This window comes from Anomaloglossus baeobatrachus, chromosome 12 (assembly GCF_048569485.1).
Source record: "Anomaloglossus baeobatrachus isolate aAnoBae1 chromosome 12, aAnoBae1.hap1, whole genome shotgun sequence".
Classification (NCBI taxonomy): domain Eukaryota; kingdom Metazoa; phylum Chordata; class Amphibia; order Anura; family Aromobatidae; genus Anomaloglossus; species Anomaloglossus baeobatrachus.
Genome location: NC_134364.1, coordinates 119233669 through 119252759, shown reverse-complemented (window position 1 = coordinate 119252759; position 19091 = coordinate 119233669). Strand labels below are relative to the sequence as shown.

Sequence of the window (19091 nt, the reverse complement as noted above, 5' to 3'; positions counted from 1 at the left end):
TTTTTCCTATACACCTTTAGATCATTGTTTTTGAACATTATTATTTTTTTTTTTTTTTTTTTATAACAAATGTGCATCCTGTAGTAACGTGCCCCCATCCTGGTCCTCCTCCTGTAGTAACGTGCCCCATCCTGGTCCTCCTCCTGTAGTTACGTGCCCCCATCCTGGTCCTCCTCCTGTAGTAACGTGCCCCCATCCTGGTCCTCCTCCTGTAGTAACGTGCCCCATCCTGGTCCTCCTCCTGTAGTAACGTGCCCCCATCCTGGTCCTCCTCCTGTAGTAACGTGCCCCCATCCTGGTCCTCCTCCTGTAGTAACGTGCCCCCATCCTGGTCCTCCTCCTGTAGTAACGTGCCCCATCCTGGTCCTCTTCCTGTAGTAACGTGCCCCCATCCTGGTCCTCCTCCTGTAGTAACGTGCCCCCATCCTGGTCCTCCTCCTGTAGTAACGTGCCCCATCCTGGTCCTCCTCCTGTAGTTACGTTCCCCTGCAGGGCTTCCTTTTTGTAGTAATGTCCCATTCTGGACACACACCCTGTGCAGCCTCAGCGGGCAACACACATATACAAACACATTCTTCTCACCTGTCCTCTGTTCCCTCGGCATCCTCTTTCCTGCTTCATGGGGCCCACAGGCATGTGGACCCGGTAGCTATCGCATCCACTGTCAGCGCATCATCTCCATTTCAGATGAACGTTTTGCCGCCACTGTGCAGTGTCAAGCTCTCTCTGCACAACTATTCCAGTAGCAGCCGCTGGCCAATCAGAGGCAAGCAGCTGAGGTCACACGCCTCAGTTGCTTTCTTCTGATTGGCCAGCAGCTGCCATTGAGTTGTGCAGAAAGAACTTGACTCTGTGCCTGCAAAACGTTCATCTGAAATAAAGCGCTGACTGCACCAGCCGCAATAATTACCTGGTCTGCGGGCCCCAGGAAGCAGCCTGAGAGGCCGCATGTGGCTCATGTGTTTGAGACCCCTGGTCTATATCATGTTCTCAGATTACATAGCAAAAACCTGCACACAAATTCCCTTTAAGGGTTTAACCCTGTTATCCATACAGCTCATTTGTCTTATGTGATGTCCTGTAGGAACTAGCTGTGAGAAATGAAGCCGGCTTGTTACATAATCCTCTGCAAATCTCCTGGCTGGATCCTCCCCCACCCTCCGCTGTGCCGGAGACGGCCAGCAAAATGGCTTCAAACCTTTCCAGTAACTCTGCTCAGGTAAGAAGGGATTCATGTCGGATGTGAAACTTAAAGCTTGATATAAAAGGGTCGTCGGCCTTTCCTGAAACTGACTATACATTACATTCCACAGCACCGTCACGCACATCCGTGCCGATATTCACAACAAAATTGGTAATGCAGGTTATGTAGAATAACCCATTATCGTGCACACTCCTGCGCCATATACCGGAAATATTATACAGCCTCGTCTGTGTTCACACCGTGTACTCATCAAATCTTCCCTCCGCAGGACTCGCTACGCTCGGAGCGGGACTATGAAAGCCTGGTGCTGATGAGGATGAGACAAGCGGCCGAGCGGCAGCGATTAATACAACAGCTCCAGCAAGAAGATGACGAAGACAACACATAACTTATTGTTATATTGTAATATTTTCCTACTTTTAATAGTGTATTAAATACAGTTTACTTTTGTAAGTTGTATGACAGGTTTGTGTATCGCCATGTCACTTTTGGAGAATTTCTTAACACTCAGGTTTACATTATAGGGATTGTCTAACGCAGCAATACTGCAAAAAAAACAAAATTATATATATATTACACCGTATTTTTCGCTTTTTAAGACGCACCTGATAAGACGCACCCCCCAAATTTAGTGAAGGAATAGAGAATTTTTTAATAAATGGGGTCCATCTTAAAATGCCAGTGTCCGCCTAACAAATCATATAGGGTATATAGCCCCCCCATCCTAAAATTAGACCGCTTAATTTGGATATGGCCCCCTTGTGCTGGCACACGGGTCCCCTGTGATGCCACATGTCCTCTATGGCTGGCACACATCACCCTGTGTTAGATATTGCCCCCATGCTGCTGCTTTTAGTAAAATAAAGTCTTTCCTTACCTTCTCCAGAACGGTCTTCCCTCGTGTGTCCCTCCATATGGTTGAGCTCCTCCTGTCTCCTGCACTTCCTGGTTTTCAGTGCCGGTCATGTGATCAGCACAGCAGAGGGATATCTCTGGGTGCCTGATCACAGCAGCAGGAGGGAGACCGGGGAGACACACAGGAGGGGGTAAGGAAAGAGTTTTTTTTATTTTACTATGGGCAGCAGCATGGGGGCCATATCTAACACGGGGGCATGTGCGATCAAAGGGAGCACAGGCAGATATAATATGCGCCGCTCCCCCAGCCCATCACTGCGGTGCAATTTCAGCACCACGGTGATGGACAGCGGCTGTGCATATTATATGAGCGGGAGGAAGAGATCTCTCGCTGTAGCCTTCCCCAGCTCACCAGCCCCCAGCACCTCTTCAGAGCAGCCCCCACCTCCCCTGGACCCTGCAGTATATAATAATCCGTACATTCAGATAAGACGCACCCCCTACTTTCCCCCAAAATTTGGGGGAACAAAAGTGCGTCTTATAACGCAAAAAATACGATTATTTATATATATATTTTAATACCGTTCTCCCTTTTTAAAAGGGTTACTGCCAACTATTTTAGAGTTACATTATCAGCTAGAGCAGGTAAAAATAACAACTTTTGCAATTTACTGCTTTTTAAAATGTTTAGCCGTTCCTGAAAAGTTTCTTTTATTACATGTTGTCATGGAGACCGACCACCGCTGCGGTCTAGTTTGTAAGCTCTGCGCTGAAGCTGGTTGGGATTAGGGGGTAACATCGAGCTCCAATGCTCATGGACGGCTTCAAAACCTCAACACAAAAGCGCTTGCGCGTAATGCCCATGTTCTGCTGTCTAGCAGCAGTGGTCGGTCTCCTAGGTAACTAAGTGTAAACGAAAGAAAATTGTTAAAAGGGAACCTGACAGATCCCCTATGCCCTCCAACACAGCAGCATTCATATCTGTATGCTTAAACTAGGGATATTTGGATTTTGGGTGAAACTTATAGAAAATGTATAAAGTTCACTCTACAGTGATATTTTATCATGACAGTTGGGCGTATAAGTAGAAGCAGCAATGGTGATGTCCTCATCTCAAGCAATTTTATACAAAAGTCAACAGTGATGGGTATACCCCCCAAAAAAAGTCACTTGTCATGTGTCCTTGAGCTTGACAATGATGCCTCCTGCTGGTCACAAGTGGAGATATTGTCAGCAGAGGTTGGCATCCCACTCTTCTTGAAGGGCAGCTCTCAAGTGTTAAGGCCTCTACACATTGACTCGGCTGATTCCATAGGTTTTTATGGGATTCAGGTCTGGAGAAAGTGCAGCCGCTCCATGTGAGGTCTCCCAGTCTCCAGCGGCCGTTCTCTAATGATGTGACCTCGATGAGCTGGAGCGTTGTCCTCCATGAAGAAGACATTTTAGGACAACCATGGTTTAACAGAACATTACCACGTTAAGCCATTCAGATGTGATTGATGTTAACCCAACCACCAAAAATAAGGTCCCCCCCCCCCTTTTAGAGAATATGGTGTTGAAACCCCAAGGACAGAATTATCAAATTCAAAAGGGTTAATAATTACACTTCTTTATTAATTGACATCCCCAGTGAAATGTGCAACAGTGATCATGTTTATTTCCTAATTAGCGGCAGCAGGACCGTAAGGGTATATTCCTACAAGGTAGATTTGTAAAACTAGCTGTGATTGTCCCATTCATCTAGGTGTTAATCCGTGCGCTGGCCACTGAGACAGATCTGCCAGGTGTGAACATACCCTGAGGTGCACTGTGCCCGGACTGAATAGCCGACTTCCACCGGGTCAAAAAAGTCCTACAGATCTGTCCTCGCATTTGTCTCCCATCCTTGTATACAGCAGGACGTTGATGTATCTACTCTTTATGCAGACACCATACAAGCGTTTGTCCGACCCCCGTCATACTAACGACACGGTATCCAAGAGTTTCAAGCCTGTCCAGAGTCACACGTGGAGGTTCATTAACGACATATTCTGCACTAAACAAAAATAGAAAAGTTAATCCATACACAAATTTTCTTTGATCCTTAAAAGGAGACTTTTCCCCAAATCTAAAGTAGCCCATTTTGCTCTTATTTTATTCCCGTTGCTCCCCTGAGTATGACTTTTTTTTTCTTCTAAATCCTCCATATACTTTCACAGATATGAGCCTTTGTATTCAGTGATAATCCTTTACCAGATCCTCAGGGGCGTGTCTTTAGGCTGATCTGCATACTCAGCCACGCCCCTTTAGGAGGATAACACTAGCACTATATAACAACGACTATATCTCTTGAACCGTATGATGGATTTAAAAAATTTGAAAAACCTAATACTCAGGAAATAAATAGAAGCAAAACCTGGTCCTCCTTAAAGGGATAGATAGAGGTTGCCAGTCCTTCCTATGTGAGTCAACAGAGCCAGTGACCTCTACAGATATGTGTAGGATTTATAAAAATATGTAGTTCCTCTATAATAATAGAGACATGGAGTGGAAAAAAATGGCTCCTACCTTGCTGATGTAAATCATAGCATTACATATGCACCTATCAGTAACCCCTCCTTAAAGGGGTGGCCCAGATGGTCTCGTAATTGGTGGGGGTCACAAACCTCAATTTTAATATCCACAGTATGCATGTAGATTTTAGGGTATGGTCTCTGAATTTTTTGGGAGCAGATATGGGAAGATTTTTGGACAGTTTCTGCTACAAAAACTCACTAAAAAGACAAGACGATAGGCTTATTTGTAATTCTGGTTTTCTACATCATTAATGGATGTGCCGGATTTGTTACACACATTCACCAGCCTGCACTCAAAAGGACTCCATTAACTACAATGGGGTTCATTGCAATTCCACCATTCTTGGCCAAATCTGAGAGTGTGGCTCAAGAAACGGATGTGAACAGAGCCCAAGACTGACACATTGCGCAATAAGAAAGTATCTTACAAGTTATTTCCCAGCACGGTCCTGCGGACAGCTCCGAGTCGCTCCATTAACTGTGGATCAGAACATTCATCCCCAACGATTGTAGGGCCAATTTCCTATAAAAAAAAAAAAAAAAACCAAACACACGGTCACTGTAATAATTTTTGGAGAAATCCAGGTTCCGTATAGATATTGCGGGGCCAATTTATCAAACCCTGGAGTGGAGTACACGTTTTGGCACAGCAGGGAGTTGCGCAGAAGTTTTGCAACTTTTGGCGCTTTTTAAAGACTAGGCAAATTTTTGCACTTTTTTCTTGATTTTACGTTTTTGTTGTTTTTATGACAAAAATTGCAATTTTTGCAGCCATCCATTAGGGAGGAATCAACAAGCTTTTGACACGCAGTTGCAGACAGAAGGAATATCATTAGCATCAGTCCCTATAGTGCAATATACAATTTCCTAATATTGTTACACAAAATATGGACGTTGTCCGCTGAAGTCGACCCCTCGGAGTTCTGTACAAAGTGATCAAATGGGAGAATAATGAGTTTATTGTTTTACAAGGACGCAGCTGTGAGTCCAGATCCTCTGCATAGCCGGGGCTCCTCATAGACAGATGTTTCATGCACGCACCCGGAGAATTCGGAACTGGACTAAACTGACAACAAGGGACCTAAGGGCAATGTCATCATTCTGAAACCATATGTTCAGGGTCAGCCGTAGCCTAGGGGCCCGGTCTGGACCTCTCATAACAGTTTGCATTCATTCTGTGTGACTGCGGTGCGCACACTGTCAGGATTCTCCAGAGTTGGGAGAATATGTGCACACAGCAGACCACCCGCTCACACCGGCAACTCCGGAAGTAGATAGATGCTCAGGTATACAGTATTTGGGCTGGACAAGTAATGTGACAGCGCATAGCTCATTAGGCTGCTCCCATCCATTCCTATACTTGTACGGATGCAAATATCTCAGCATATGCAAGTTCCCTCTCTTTCGGATAGCTGGGACTTAATGCCGGTTCATCTGTGTTTTGCAGCAAAGGTCTAGTAATTGTCACAATTCCGAAGTGCAGAGCATTCTGTATTGTTCTATGCTCTCCTGCAGAGCCGATATATATGTTACCTATGGTGCAGAGCATTTTGCAGGATGAATGCTCAGCTGTTTGTACACAGTACTGGGTTTCACGCTGGTCCTGGGAGATGCTCTCGCAGATGCTGCTCGTTCCCGGGGATTGCTCTGCTTCATTAGGGAGCGTGTTAGCTCAGGATGCCGCTAGTCGTACTTTCTGGTTACAGTTGTGCTGTTGTCTCCCGTGGTGCTCAGTGTTCAGATCGTGGTCTCTCAACTCCAGACTGCTGTTTACCCGTCTCTGCCTGTCCCCTCCTGTTTTTGTTGTGAGTTCCCGGCTTCTGACCTCGGACTTCCCCCTGACCTCGGACTTCCCCCTGAAGGCATCCTTGCCTGCTCCCTGTATTTTGTACCTACCCTCCTGGAACCCTGACCTGCGGCTTGTATCTCAATCTCATCTCTGTCTGCCCCGTGTACTGTCATGACCTCCTGGTTTATGATCTTGGCCTGTCTGACTACCCTCTCCATTTACTGCATACTAGTAGTGTCTAGCGCCACCTAGTGACAGTCATCACAGTTATCAGGTTAATCCAGCAGTGAGTAGCCGGCTGCCAGTTATAGGATACAATTCCTCTGGTTCACTCCTTTGTCTCTTCACAGAATTAGCCTTCTTATTCTCATCCTTGATATTGGCTTCTCTAGTAACTACTTCTCGATTTTGTTCCTGACTTTGACCTCCTGGTTCCGACCCAGCATTCTAATTGTTTTCTGCCACTCTGCTCCACCAGCCAGCAGCCACGCCATGGCTGCAACCCAGGACACTCAGCACAAGTCCAGATACCTATATAGGGGTCACATTTTGAGTCCATGGAAGAAACCATCAAGAGCTACCACTGACAGTGCTCCATTACTGGACACTGGTGCTTCCCCAATTGGACACTGGTGGTTGCCTTTTTTTTGGGGGGGGGGGGGGGGGTTTGTCTATCTATATGGTGACAGTGGCATGACTGGTGCTTTTCGATGTAACCATTTAATGAGGGTCTGTAAAAGATGCTATATAGAGGCACAGAATTTATTAAAGGTAAATTTACTAATTTGTCATTGTGAGGTAAATCCGGAGATATGACGATAAATCATGACATTCAAGTCATGTCAGGAAGCCCCCTCCTGGTGTCACCCCCCCCCTTCCCTTCACACAACTGGTTTAGCAACAAATCCATGGCCATGTCCTGTGATATGGAAATGAGGTGGCTTAGGGACAATGGACACAGGATGACTCCCTGCCGTCACCCTGTAGTGGGGGCTGCTAGCTAGTTAGCAAGGCTATGGAAATAGCCAGACAGAACGACTCCAGTAAAAAATGGTTCATATCTCGCAAGCCATATTTCCGATAAATATGGCAACCATAAAAATGGTGTCTCCGCATGTGGACGATGCCGGCACACCCTTTTTATGGGAGCAGGACATTGGGAAATGCCCCAGGCGTGATATCAGCCAATGGGGAACTGGCAGACAGGTCATGAGTCCCCTCGTTCTGTAGCTAAATTCATAACTGTCACAATGAGAGCATTGGCGTCCGCCTACGACGCTCCCAGGCCAAGTTATGGCCATATTCCATGTTGTGGATTTTGTCCATAACTCCAGCCAGGGGTGGAGCAGTGCTTCCCTGTGAGGTCACTAAGGTAGGAGGGGACCTGGATTGCCCAGGTTGATAACCCTACTTCGGCCATTTTCCAGTGTTCTTCTGCTCGGGGGCCTGGTTGGGAAAGACCTGTGAGGGGGTTCCTGGAAACCTGGTCTACAGCGCCCCCCTGTGGCCAGACGCAACAAGGTAACTGCTGGAACTGTGTATGCCTGTTTGTAACCCATGCTTTGATTGTAACTGTACTCTGACATAACTGTATATTCTGTAGATTCCCTATTGTATATATTGTAGTTCTAGTGTGCTTTAAGCTGATTAAATTATATAATTAATCTTGGGCTGTTCTGTTATCTCGATCTCGAATCCCACGTCTGTGTGTTCGGCTAATAGTTACCGTAAATCGGTTGGTGGCAGCGAGTTGTGCCAAGGATTATTGTGGGGAGGCCAGTGAGATCCGGGAAGATATTATATATTCCGCCCGCGGAGGTCGGGGGAATATATACCCTACTCGCACCGGGGACCCTTCAATAATCGGCATAAGTAGTATAGCGGCCTCCTTTCTTATTGTCGGGCAATTCCATAATTGGCCTGACTATAAGAGGGGCGCTAGAGAGCGCGTCACGTGCTCTGTCTGTCGGTCGGGAGGTATAAAGGAGGGGTGACACCCCCTTGCTACCCCCCGATTGTGACGTACTGGTAGCCAGCGCGGGGGATTTCTGAGTGACCCCCCCGGTGGTTTGTGACATATTGGTGGCAAGCGGTGGGATCGAGATAATAGTGTGTGTGAGTGTGAGACCCATACTCCCAGACACTAAAGACTGCCTGCAGCAGCTGTGGCTGCTGGGGTCTTCAGACTAGCTCAACACTAGAGTGTCAGAGTGCAGATACTGTAAGGTGTGTGGAAGCATCAGGTGTCAGTTCTGTGTCAGTGACCAAAAGTCTGCAAGAATGGCTGATGGCACCAGGAGCAAAGCCAAAGGAATGGCCGATGCTCAGGCCAGAGACGATGATGAGGTTGTCCACGAGTCCTCCAGGAGCTCGACGCCAGAAAACAGCTCTGCAGAGGACATTGCACAACCGGGCACTGCTGGACAAGATGAGGAGCAGCTCGCCCAAGGGTCCTCAACGAGCCAGATGCCAGCCCTCCGCTCTGCAATGGACAGTGAATCACCAGGCTCCGCAGCGGGCCGCAGATCACCACGTGCCATTCCACCGAGCCTGGGAGGCTCGGATAGCCTTCTTCAAATGGCTATGGCCCTACGCCAGGCTGGAGACCGGGAGGGCTACAAGGAACTCATGGCCGAGCGTGAGCGGCAAGCAGCGCGTGAAGAGCGCCAGGCAGAGCGTAACTACCAGCTGCAGCTAGCTCAGCTCCGGCCCTCATCAGCCACCCGTGACCTTCCAGACACCAAACTTCCAAAGGTCCGTGTTGAGGACTTCCCAGTGCTGGAGAAGGATGGAGACTTGGACTCTTTCTTGACTGCTTTTGAACGGACTTGCTTGCAGCATCATCTGAACAAGGACCAGTGGGCCAAATACCTGACCCCCCGTTTAAGGGGTAAGGCCCTGGATGTCCTTGGGGACTTGCCTGCTGAGGCAGATCAGGGCTACGACACCATCAAGCGGGCCCTGATCCAACAGTACAACCTCACTCCAGAGTCCTACCGCAAGAAGTTCCGGAGCCTACAGAAGGGACCAAAGGACTCCTGGGCTGACCACAGGCGGGCACTTGCCCGAGCTGCCGACCACTGGACCCAAGGCCTGCAGCTTTCCACCGGACCGGAGATCCTGGACTTGTTCATCACGGAGCAACTCTTGTGGAACTGCCCTGAGGATCTCCGCCAGTTCATCCGAGACCAGAAGCCAAAGGGATCCACGGCTACAGCTGCCCTGGCAGATGACTACACCAACAATCGGGCTCCTGAAGCCAGGAGAGCAGCCACCAGCAGCACCTGGAGAGGGGGTAAGATGAACTCTGCGACTGCCCCACCTGCCCCTAGACTGCAGGGGGTGTCCCCCTCAACTCCCCTCTCCAGGCCCGTGGCAGAGCCAAGACGGTGCCACCAGTGCAACCTACCTGGACACTTCAAGGCCATGTGCCCTCAGCGTCCCAAGGCCCCGGCTCCGTCCCCGTCCCAAGGGCCGCCCAAGGTGTATTGTGTGGGTGGGGGTGGTGGTAGGTCCCTGGACAGCTTCCAACCTGTCACCGTCGGCCAGTCTGTGACCATAGGACTGCGAGACAGCGCCTCGGAGGTGACTCTGGTGCGGCCTGAGATGGTGTCCCCCCAAGACTTGATCCCTGGAAAAACCCTCGCTGTCTCCGGGATTGGAGGCATTGACCCGGCGCTGCCTGTTGCTGACATTTATGTGGACTGGGGCGCAGGGCGAGGGGTGAGGGAGGTGGGGGTAACTGATCGGATCCCTGCAAACGTGCTACTTGGGACAGATTTGGGGCAAATAACCTCCCAGTTTGGCCCCGCCCCAAAGGCTGAACCTTCAGCCAGTGCTGACGTGCCTCCGGACAATGTTAATGTGTTATCTATGAATGATGTAAGGGAGGAGGGAGTGAACTCTGATATTTCTGCTTGCACAGACACCATAGACACACACACAGCTGCAGCTGTGACAGGGGAGGGGGTCAGAGAAAGGTGTGACAATGCCTCTACAAGTAACCAGCCTGTGAGCTGGGATCTGCTGCCCTCTGCAGGGATAAGCAGAGAGCAGGGTGCTGCAGGGGGAGGACCAGTGTGTGGGGTGGGGGCTACCACAGCAAATGTGGGGTCCCCAGAGATTTCACAGCGGGGTTCTGTTGCTGCAGGAGGGGAACAGGCAGGTGAGATTGGGGCCGGTCCAGGAGCGGAAGTGCTCCCAGGTAAGATCTCGGTGCATGGTTCCCCCACAACCGGGGTGTCAGGAAGCCAGGTAGGTCTGCCTGAACCGGCGACTTGGTCAGGAACGGAGGAGGAGCAGGCACGACCCACGGTCGCAGCGGCTGTGGCCGCTGTCACCCGCAGTGGGAGTGCTGGAAGCCAAGGGGCCTCCCGGAGGTCCGATAGCTCTTCCCCTTCTGACCAAGTGGCAGCCGAGTCAGGTGGAGGCCAGGACACAGGTCCCGGGGTACTGACTGAAGATGTGACAGTCTCGTCGATTCTGGCCACATCTAGTCAGGGGTTTCAGGCAGCGTTAGAAGCTGACGACAGCCTGAAAGCTCTTAAGGAGCAGGCGGCACAGCCTCCCTCGGACTCGGACCCGGAGCGAGTGGTCTGGGACCAAGGACGGCTGTACCGGGCCACGGTCCAGCAGGGTTCACCGGAGGCGTGGCCCAGGGACCGACAGTTGGTGGTACCCTATCCGTTCCGGACGGAGTTGTTGCGGATCGCACATGAGATTCCGATGGCCGGACACCTAGGGATCGCTAAGACCAAGGCCAGGTTAAACCAGCATTTCTACTGGCCAAAAATGGGGGCCGATGTGGCTGCCTACTGCCGTTCGTGTGAAACCTGTCAGAGAGTGGGGAAGGCGGGGCCACACCCCAAAGCCCCACTAGTATCTCTGCCAATCATCGATGAGCCTTTCAGGAGGGTGGCTGTGGATCTGGTCGGCCCGCTGGCCATCCCCAGCAGCTCCGGGAAACGCTTCATACTGACGGTAGTTGACTATGCCACCCGGTACCCAGAAGCAGTGGCCTTGTCGTCCATTCGGGCTGACAAGGTGGCCACCGCATTGCTGGAGATTTTCTCCCGAGTGGGTTTTCCCCAGGAAATGCTCACCGACCGGGGGACCCAATTCATGTCCCAGCTGATGGAGACCCTCTGTAAGCAAGTCCAGGTGCGACATCTGGTGGCCAGCCCGTACCATCCACAGACTAATGGCCTGTGCGAGCGGTTCAATGGCACCTTAAAGCAGATGCTTAAGATGTTGGTCGACTCCCACGGGCGTGACTGGGAGCGGTATCTCCCACACCTGTTATTTGCTTACCGGGAGGTTCCACAGGCCTCAACAGGATTCTCACCGTTTGAGCTCCTGTACGGGCGACGTGTGCGGGGCCCCCTGGCTCTGGTGAAAGAGGCTTGGGAAGGGGATTTGGCCACCCCTGGAGTGTCGGTTATCGAGTATGTCATGCGCTTCCGGGACAAAATGCAGGCCTTGACGCAACTGGTACACGACAATATGGCTCAAGCCCAGGCCGATCAGAAGCGTTGGTACGACCAGAACGCTTGTGAGAGGACCTACCAAGTGGGTCAAGAGGTGTGGGTACTGGTCCCCGTACCACAGGACAAGCTTCAGGCAGCCTGGGAAGGCCCATACCTCGTGTACCAGCAGCTCAACCCTGTGACGTACCTGGTCACCCTGGACCCTGCCCGTGGAAGGCGGAAGCCCTTCCATGTGAACATGATGAAGGCACATCATGAGCGGGAGGCATGTGCGCTCCCCGTGTGCAACCTGCCCGAGGAGGGAGAAGCGGAAACCCTCTTGGATATGCTAGCCCAGGTTAGGGCAGGCGGATCCATTGAGGATGTGGAGGTTGGCCACCAGCTCTTGGAGGACCAACGGTCCCAGCTGTGGGCCACCCTACACCCCTTCCGGGGGTTTTTTACCAACCAGCCCGGAAGGACTGACTTGGCTGTCCATCACGTGGACACTGGGGATCATCCCCCGATCCGGCGTTCAGCATATCGGGTCTCCCTGGAGGTGCAGCAACACATGCGCCAGGAGATTGACGAGATGCTGAAGCTGGGGGTGATCCAGGCATCCAACAGCGCTTGGGCCTCGCCTGTAGTCCTCGTCCCTAAGAAGGACCGAACCACGCGGTTCTGCGTGGACTACAGGGGGCTCAATGCTGTCACGGTCGCCGATGCGTACCCAATGCCACGCATCGATGACCTGCTCGATCAGTTGGCCGGGGCTCAGTACCTGACCATCATGGATCTGAGCCGGGGATATTGGCAGATCCCCCTGACTCGCAAGGCCAGGGAACGCTCTGCCTTTATTACCCCATTTGGACTGTACGAGTCCACGGTGATGCCATTCGGGATGAGGAATGCCCCTGCCACTTTCCAGCGGATGGTCAACACCCTGCTCAAGGGACTTGAAGGGTACGCGGCCGCGTACCTGGATGACATTGCCGTCTTCAGTCCCACCTGGGAGGACCACCTAGAGCATCTAGCACAGGTGCTCAGGCGGATCCACCGGGCAGGTTTGACCATCAAGCCGGGCAAGTGTCAGCTGGCCATGAGCGAGGTCCAGTACCTCGGTCACCGGGTAGGCGGGGGAACACTGAAGCCCGAGCCTGAGAAAGTGGAGGCCATCGCATCCTGGCCCACCCCCAGGACCAAGAAGCAGGTGATGTCCTTCTTGGGGACCGCTGGGTACTATAGGAGGTTTGTTCCACGCTATAGTAGCCTGGCAAAGCCCTTGACGGACCTCACCAAGAAGAAGCTGCCCTCTGCAGTCGATTGGACAATGGACTGCGAGACAGCCTTCCGGGCCCTAAAGGACGCCCTGTCCAGCCCGCCCGTGCTACAGGCAGCCGACTTCACGCGGCCGTTTGTAGTACAGACCGACGCCAGTGACTTCGGCCTCGGTGCGGTGCTCAGCCAGGTGGACTCTGCGAGCCAAGAGCACCCAGTCTTGTACCTGAGCAGGAAGCTGTTACCAAGGGAAGTTGCCTATTCCACGATGGAGAAGGAGTGCCTGGCCATAGTGTGGGCCCTGCAGCGTCTGCAACCCTATCTATACGGGCGCCACTTCATCGTGGAGACGGACCACAATCCCCTCAGCTGGTTGCACACCGTCTCTGGGACGAATGGGCGATTGTTGCGATGGAGCCTTGCGCTCCAGCAATACAACTTCACCATTCGCCACAAAAGGGGCCGTGACCACGGTAACGCAGACGGGCTGTCCCGACAAGGAGAGGTCGCGGACGGGCGCACGGGGGAACACCGGAGTGTGCTGCCCCCTAGCGCCCTCAAAAGGGGGGAGGTGTGAGGTAAATCCGGAGATATGACGATAAATCATGACATTCAAGTCATGTCAGGAAGCCCCCTCCTGGTGTCACCCCCCCCCCTTCCCTTCACACAACTGGTTTAGCAACAAATCCATGGCCATGTCCTGTGATATGGAAATGAGGTGGCTTAGGGACAATGGACACAGGATGACTCCCTGCCGTCACCCTGTAGTGGGGGCTGCTAGCTAGTTAGCAAGGCTATGGAAATAGCCAGACAGAACGACTCCAGTAAAAAATGGTTCATATCTCGCAAGCCATATTTCCGATAAATATGGCAACCATAAAAATGGTGTCTCCGCATGTGGACGATGCCGGCACACCCTTTTTATGGGAGCAGGACATTGGGAAATGCCCCAGGCGTGATATCAGCCAATGGGGAACTGGCAGACAGGTCATGAGTCCCCTCGTTCTGTAGCTAAATTCATAACTGTCACAATGAGAGCATTGGCGTCTGCCTACGACGCTCCCAGGCCAAGTTATGGCCATATTCCATGTTGTGGATTTTGTCCATAACTCCAGCCAGGGGTGGAGCAGTGCTTCCCTGTGAGGTCACTAAGGTAGGAGGGGACCTGGATTGCCCAGGTTGATAACCCTACTTCGGCCATTTTCCAGTGTTCTTCTGCTCGGGGGCCTGGTTGGGAAAGACCTGTGAGGGGGTTCCTGGAAACCTGGTCTACAGCGCCCCCCTGTGGCCAGACGCAACAAGGTAACTGCTGGAACTGTGTATGCCTGTTTGTAACCCATGCTTTGATTGTAACTGTACTCTGACATAACTGTATATTCTGTAGATTCCCTATTGTATATATTGTAGTTCTAGTGTGCTTTAAGCTGATTAAATTATATAATTAATCTTGGGCTGTTCTGTTATCTCGATCTCGAATCCCACGTCTGTGTGTTCGGCTAATAGTTACCGTAAATCGGTTGGTGGCAGCGAGTTGTGCCAAGGATTATTGTGGGGAGGCCAGTGAGATCCGGGAAGATATTATATATTCCGCCCGCGGAGGTCGGGGGAATATATACCCTACTCGCACCGGGGACCCTTCAATAATCGGCATAAGTAGTATAGCGGCCTCCTTTCTTATTGTCGGGCAATTCCATAATTGGCCTGACTATAAGAGGGGCGCTAGAGAGCGCGTCACGTGCTCTGTCTGTCGGTCGGGAGGTATAAAGGAGGGGTGACACCCCCTTGCTACCCCCCGATTGTGACGTACTGGTAGCCAGCGCGGGGGATTTCTGAGTGACCCCCCCGGTGGTTTGTGACAGTCATCCCTGCCCTAAAATGTAAAACTGATAACTGTCAAGATTGGCCTGAACTGACAGGATATAGGAAGCACATAGCTGCCTCTGTTCTGTAAGAACTGAAGTGTAATCTTACATGTTAATTAGGGTGCTTGGTGCACCCCTGGTGTGGCCAAGAGTCTCTGTGCCCCGCCCCCTTCACTAATGATTGACAGCACTGACTTGCCCGAGTGTGCAGACTGTTCTTTCAATGCAAACCAGTGCTGTCAATCAGCAGGGAGGGAGGCGGGGCATGCAAACTAGTGGGCGGAGCAGTGGACTGAGCCTCTTAGCCACACCCGGGGTGCACCCTGAATGTATCTACAAATACTGTAGAAATATGGGTGCATTATACAGATGCAAGAAAACAAAACTATGATCAATTCCGAATCTTGGACAACCCTTAAACTGCCATGACAACGCCGTCTTATCCTCCTTGTGAGACATCACAGACCGGGGCTGGAATGTAATAATGGGAGATAGCGTCTGCTCCATTATCGGAGAAGGCTGATGTCTGTATCTGACTGTGTGCTTGTCTCTTTTTATTTCCCGTCTCGCCAATATCCCTCTAATGAGATAAGAGCAGAGTGTTCTGTGTAACCTCCTCCAAGACATAAGACATAAATACATGAGAACATTCTAGAAGATAGATCATATAATAGGGAGACACCTGAATGATGTATGGCACTGCAGCACTGACACATCGGGCACCAGTCACTCCAGTGTGACCGGACAGTGCGCAGATCTGCATGTGAGAGCCCATTCACTAGCCAACTCTCATTGGATAAGGTGTTTTTACTGCGATTCTTTTAGGGGGTCTCAGCTTTCTTTTGGGGTAAGCTTAGCAGTACACAGAGAATAATACATTTAACCATTTGTAAATATGGTATGTACCCACCACTATAGGAAGGTTCTGCACCACGTGAATAGCCGATCAGATAAAAAAAAAGTGTGCATCAGACCAGTAATAGGATAACACAGTATGCTGAGGTTACAGAATGTGATGACAGGGCTATATAGGAATACATGTGGATTGTTGTTCATGGGAAAATATAAGACACCCCCTAAAAATAAGCCCCAGAGTATGTCACAGAGAAAAAAATTATATAAGAGCCTGCCTTATTTTTAGGGAAACACAGTATATAAAGAGAGACTGACAGATAGACACACAGAAAGAGACAGAGAGACAGAAAAACAAAGAGACAGCAAGAAAAACAGACAGACACACAGAAAGAGACACAGGCAGACACAGAGACAGACACACAGAGACAGACACAGGCAGACACAGAGACAGACACACAGAGACAGACACAGGCAGACACAGACAGACACACAGAAAGAGACACAGGCAGACACAGAGACAGACACACAGAAAGAGACACAGAGAGAGACAGAGAGACAGAAAAACAGAGACAGACACACAGAAAGAGACCCAGGCAGACACAGAGACAGACACACAGAAAGAGACACAGGCAGACACAGACAGACACACAGAAAGAGACACAGGCAGACACAGAGACAGACACACAGAAAGAGACACAGGCAGACACAGAGACAGACACACAGAAAGAGACACAGGCAGACACATAGACAGACACACAGAGACAGACACAGAGAGAGACAGAGAGACACACGGAGACAGAGAGAGACAGAGAGACAGAGAGAGACAGAGAGACACACGGAGACAGAGAGACAGAAATACAAAGAGACAGCAAGAAAAAACAGACAGACACACAGAAAGAGACCCAGGCAGACACATAGACAGACACACAGAGGCAGACACAGAGAGAGACAGAGAGACAGAAATACAAAGAGACATCCAGAAAAACAGAGACAGACACACAGAAAGAGACACAGGCAGACACATAGACAGACACACAGAGGCAGACACAGAGAGACAGAAAAAACAAAGACAGCCAGACAGAGACACACAGAAAGACAGAGAGACAGAGAGACAGAAATACAAAGAGACATCCAGAAAAACAGAGACAGACACACAGAGAGAGACAAACAGAAAAACAGAGACAGACACACAGAAAGACACAGGCAGACACATAGACAGAGACAGAAAAACAGAGACCGACACACAAAGAGACACAGAGACACAGAAAAACAAAGAAACTGCCAGAAAAACAGAGACAGACACACAGAAAGAGACATAGAGAGACAGAAAAAACAAAGAGACAGCCAGACAGAGACACACAGAAAGACAGAGAGACACACGGAGACAGAGAGACAGAAATACAAAGAGACATCCAGAAAAACAGAGACAGACACACAGAAAGAGACATAGAGATACAGAGAGACAGACAGGGATAGAAAAACAAAGAGAGAGCTAGACAGAGACAGACAGACAGAGAGACACATGGAGACAGCCAAAAAAACAGAGACACACGGAGACAGACAGGGAGAGAAAAACAAATACAAAAGAGACAGCCAGAAAAACAGAGACAGACACAGAAAAAAAAGAGGCAAACACAAAGACAAATAGACAGATAAAGACAGACAAAAGCAGACAGAGAGATACACAGAGGCAGAGACAGAGAAAAACAGAGACAGACAGAAGGACAGAGACAGATACAAAGAGATAGAGAGATGGATAAATACACATTGGAAGACAGCGACAGACAGATAACAGACTCGGAAGGACGGAAGGATGGATGGATGGATGGAAGGATGGATGGATGGATGGATGGATGGATGGAAGGATGGATGGATGGACGGAAGGACGGAAGGATGGATGGATGGATGGATGGAAGGATGGATGGATGGATGGATGGAGGCTGTAGACAGATATGACATGATGCTGCATAGAGATAGAGGGGCAGTTATGAGGGGACAGGTGGATAACGCTGCACACACCTGTACACGTGATGCCAGATATCAGATACACACATACACGGACAGAGACAGTGCACACAGTATATGCAGGACACAGCTGCACAGGTATGCAGTGCGCTCCTCCACAGTCTATACACAGCGGAGCAGTGCCAGCTCAGTGATGGAGGACGGCCCCTGTACACATGCAGCGGTAATGCCTGTCTGCTCACCATGCGGATCTGGGTGCTGATCAGGATGTACGGCATGGTGGCGCTGCTGAGGATGCTGCCGCTGCTCCTGCCCGGCCGCCGCCGTCACTGACTCCCGGGCACCATCACCACCGCTGACCTTCGGCATCCAGCCGCGCCTCCACCTCTCCACCAATAGGAGGGCGGACATGTCCGTGACGTCATGGGGGCGTCTCCTGGCGCGTCATAATCTCAGGTGCAGGTGCGGCGCCCTGTGAGCGGCTCTGGCGGAGGGATCTGCTGGTGACCCTGTGACCCACACAGCACTGCACCGCCGGGATTATCACCGGTTACAGCACACGGCTTGAAAATTGTTGTATTGGATTTTTTTTATTTTTAAGTTCCTATATGCTAAGGCTGCTTTCACACATCAGGCTTTTTCTGTGCGGCACAATCCGGCGCTTTCCAGAAAAAATGCAACCTTTTTTTTGCCGCCAGTTGCGTTTTCTTTGCATAGACTTACATTAGTGCCGTATTGTGCCGCATGGCCTTGCATTCCATCCGGTTTTTGCCGCATGCGGCAGATTTAGCCGATGCGGCGTGATTTGCAATGCATGCCTATGGACGCCGCATGCAGTATCCTGCAGCAAACACAGCATCCGGCCACCGCATGCGTTTTTTTCCACTGCGCATGCTCAGTAGCCTGCCGCAAGCGGCAAAAACCGGACGGGCCGCAAGTAAAAAACTTAGGCTACTTTCACACATCCAGTTTGAGCAGTGCGGCTCAATCCGGCTGTGAAACCTATGCAACGGATGCGGCAAAAACACCGCATCCTTTGCATAAGTTTTTACATGCGGCCCGTCCATTTTTTTCCAGTTGCGGCACGCTACTGAGCATGCGCAGTGGAAGAAACCGCATGCAGCGGCCGGATGCGTTTTTTTCCTCATCGCGCCGCATCCGGCGTCCATAGGCATGCATTGAAAAATGCGCCGCAGCGGCCGGATGCGGCACGATGCAGTTTTTTTGCCGAAGCAAAAACGTGCCAGGGAACGTTCCATCCGG

General features: G+C 50.8%; 2 protein-coding genes across 2 annotated transcripts in view; one reads left to right on the top strand and one right to left on the bottom strand.

Moving 5' to 3' along the window:
- Nucleotides 1–1657, top strand: part of DNAJC17 (DnaJ heat shock protein family (Hsp40) member C17) — a 34124-nt gene extending 32467 nt beyond the window's left edge. The window contains exons 10-11 of the mRNA XM_075331157.1: nucleotides 1085–1219; nucleotides 1473–1657. Of these exons, the coding sequence (XP_075187272.1) occupies nucleotides 1085–1219; nucleotides 1473–1592 (255 nt within the window). The 3' untranslated portion in view covers nucleotides 1593–1657. The remainder of the gene's footprint in view (nucleotides 1–1084; nucleotides 1220–1472) is intronic.
- A 1995-nt stretch (nucleotides 1658–3652) lies between these two features.
- Nucleotides 3653–18224, bottom strand: GCHFR (GTP cyclohydrolase I feedback regulator). The gene is made up of 3 exons (XM_075331158.1): nucleotides 18071–18224; nucleotides 5043–5137; nucleotides 3653–4094 (listed from the first exon to the last, which is right to left on the bottom strand). Exons 1-3 carry the CDS (start codon nucleotides 18104–18106, stop codon nucleotides 3971–3973), a joined length of 255 nt encoding a protein of 84 aa, XP_075187273.1. The 5' UTR covers nucleotides 18107–18224; the 3' UTR covers nucleotides 3653–3970.
- Nucleotides 18225–19091: the final 867 nt, after the last annotated feature.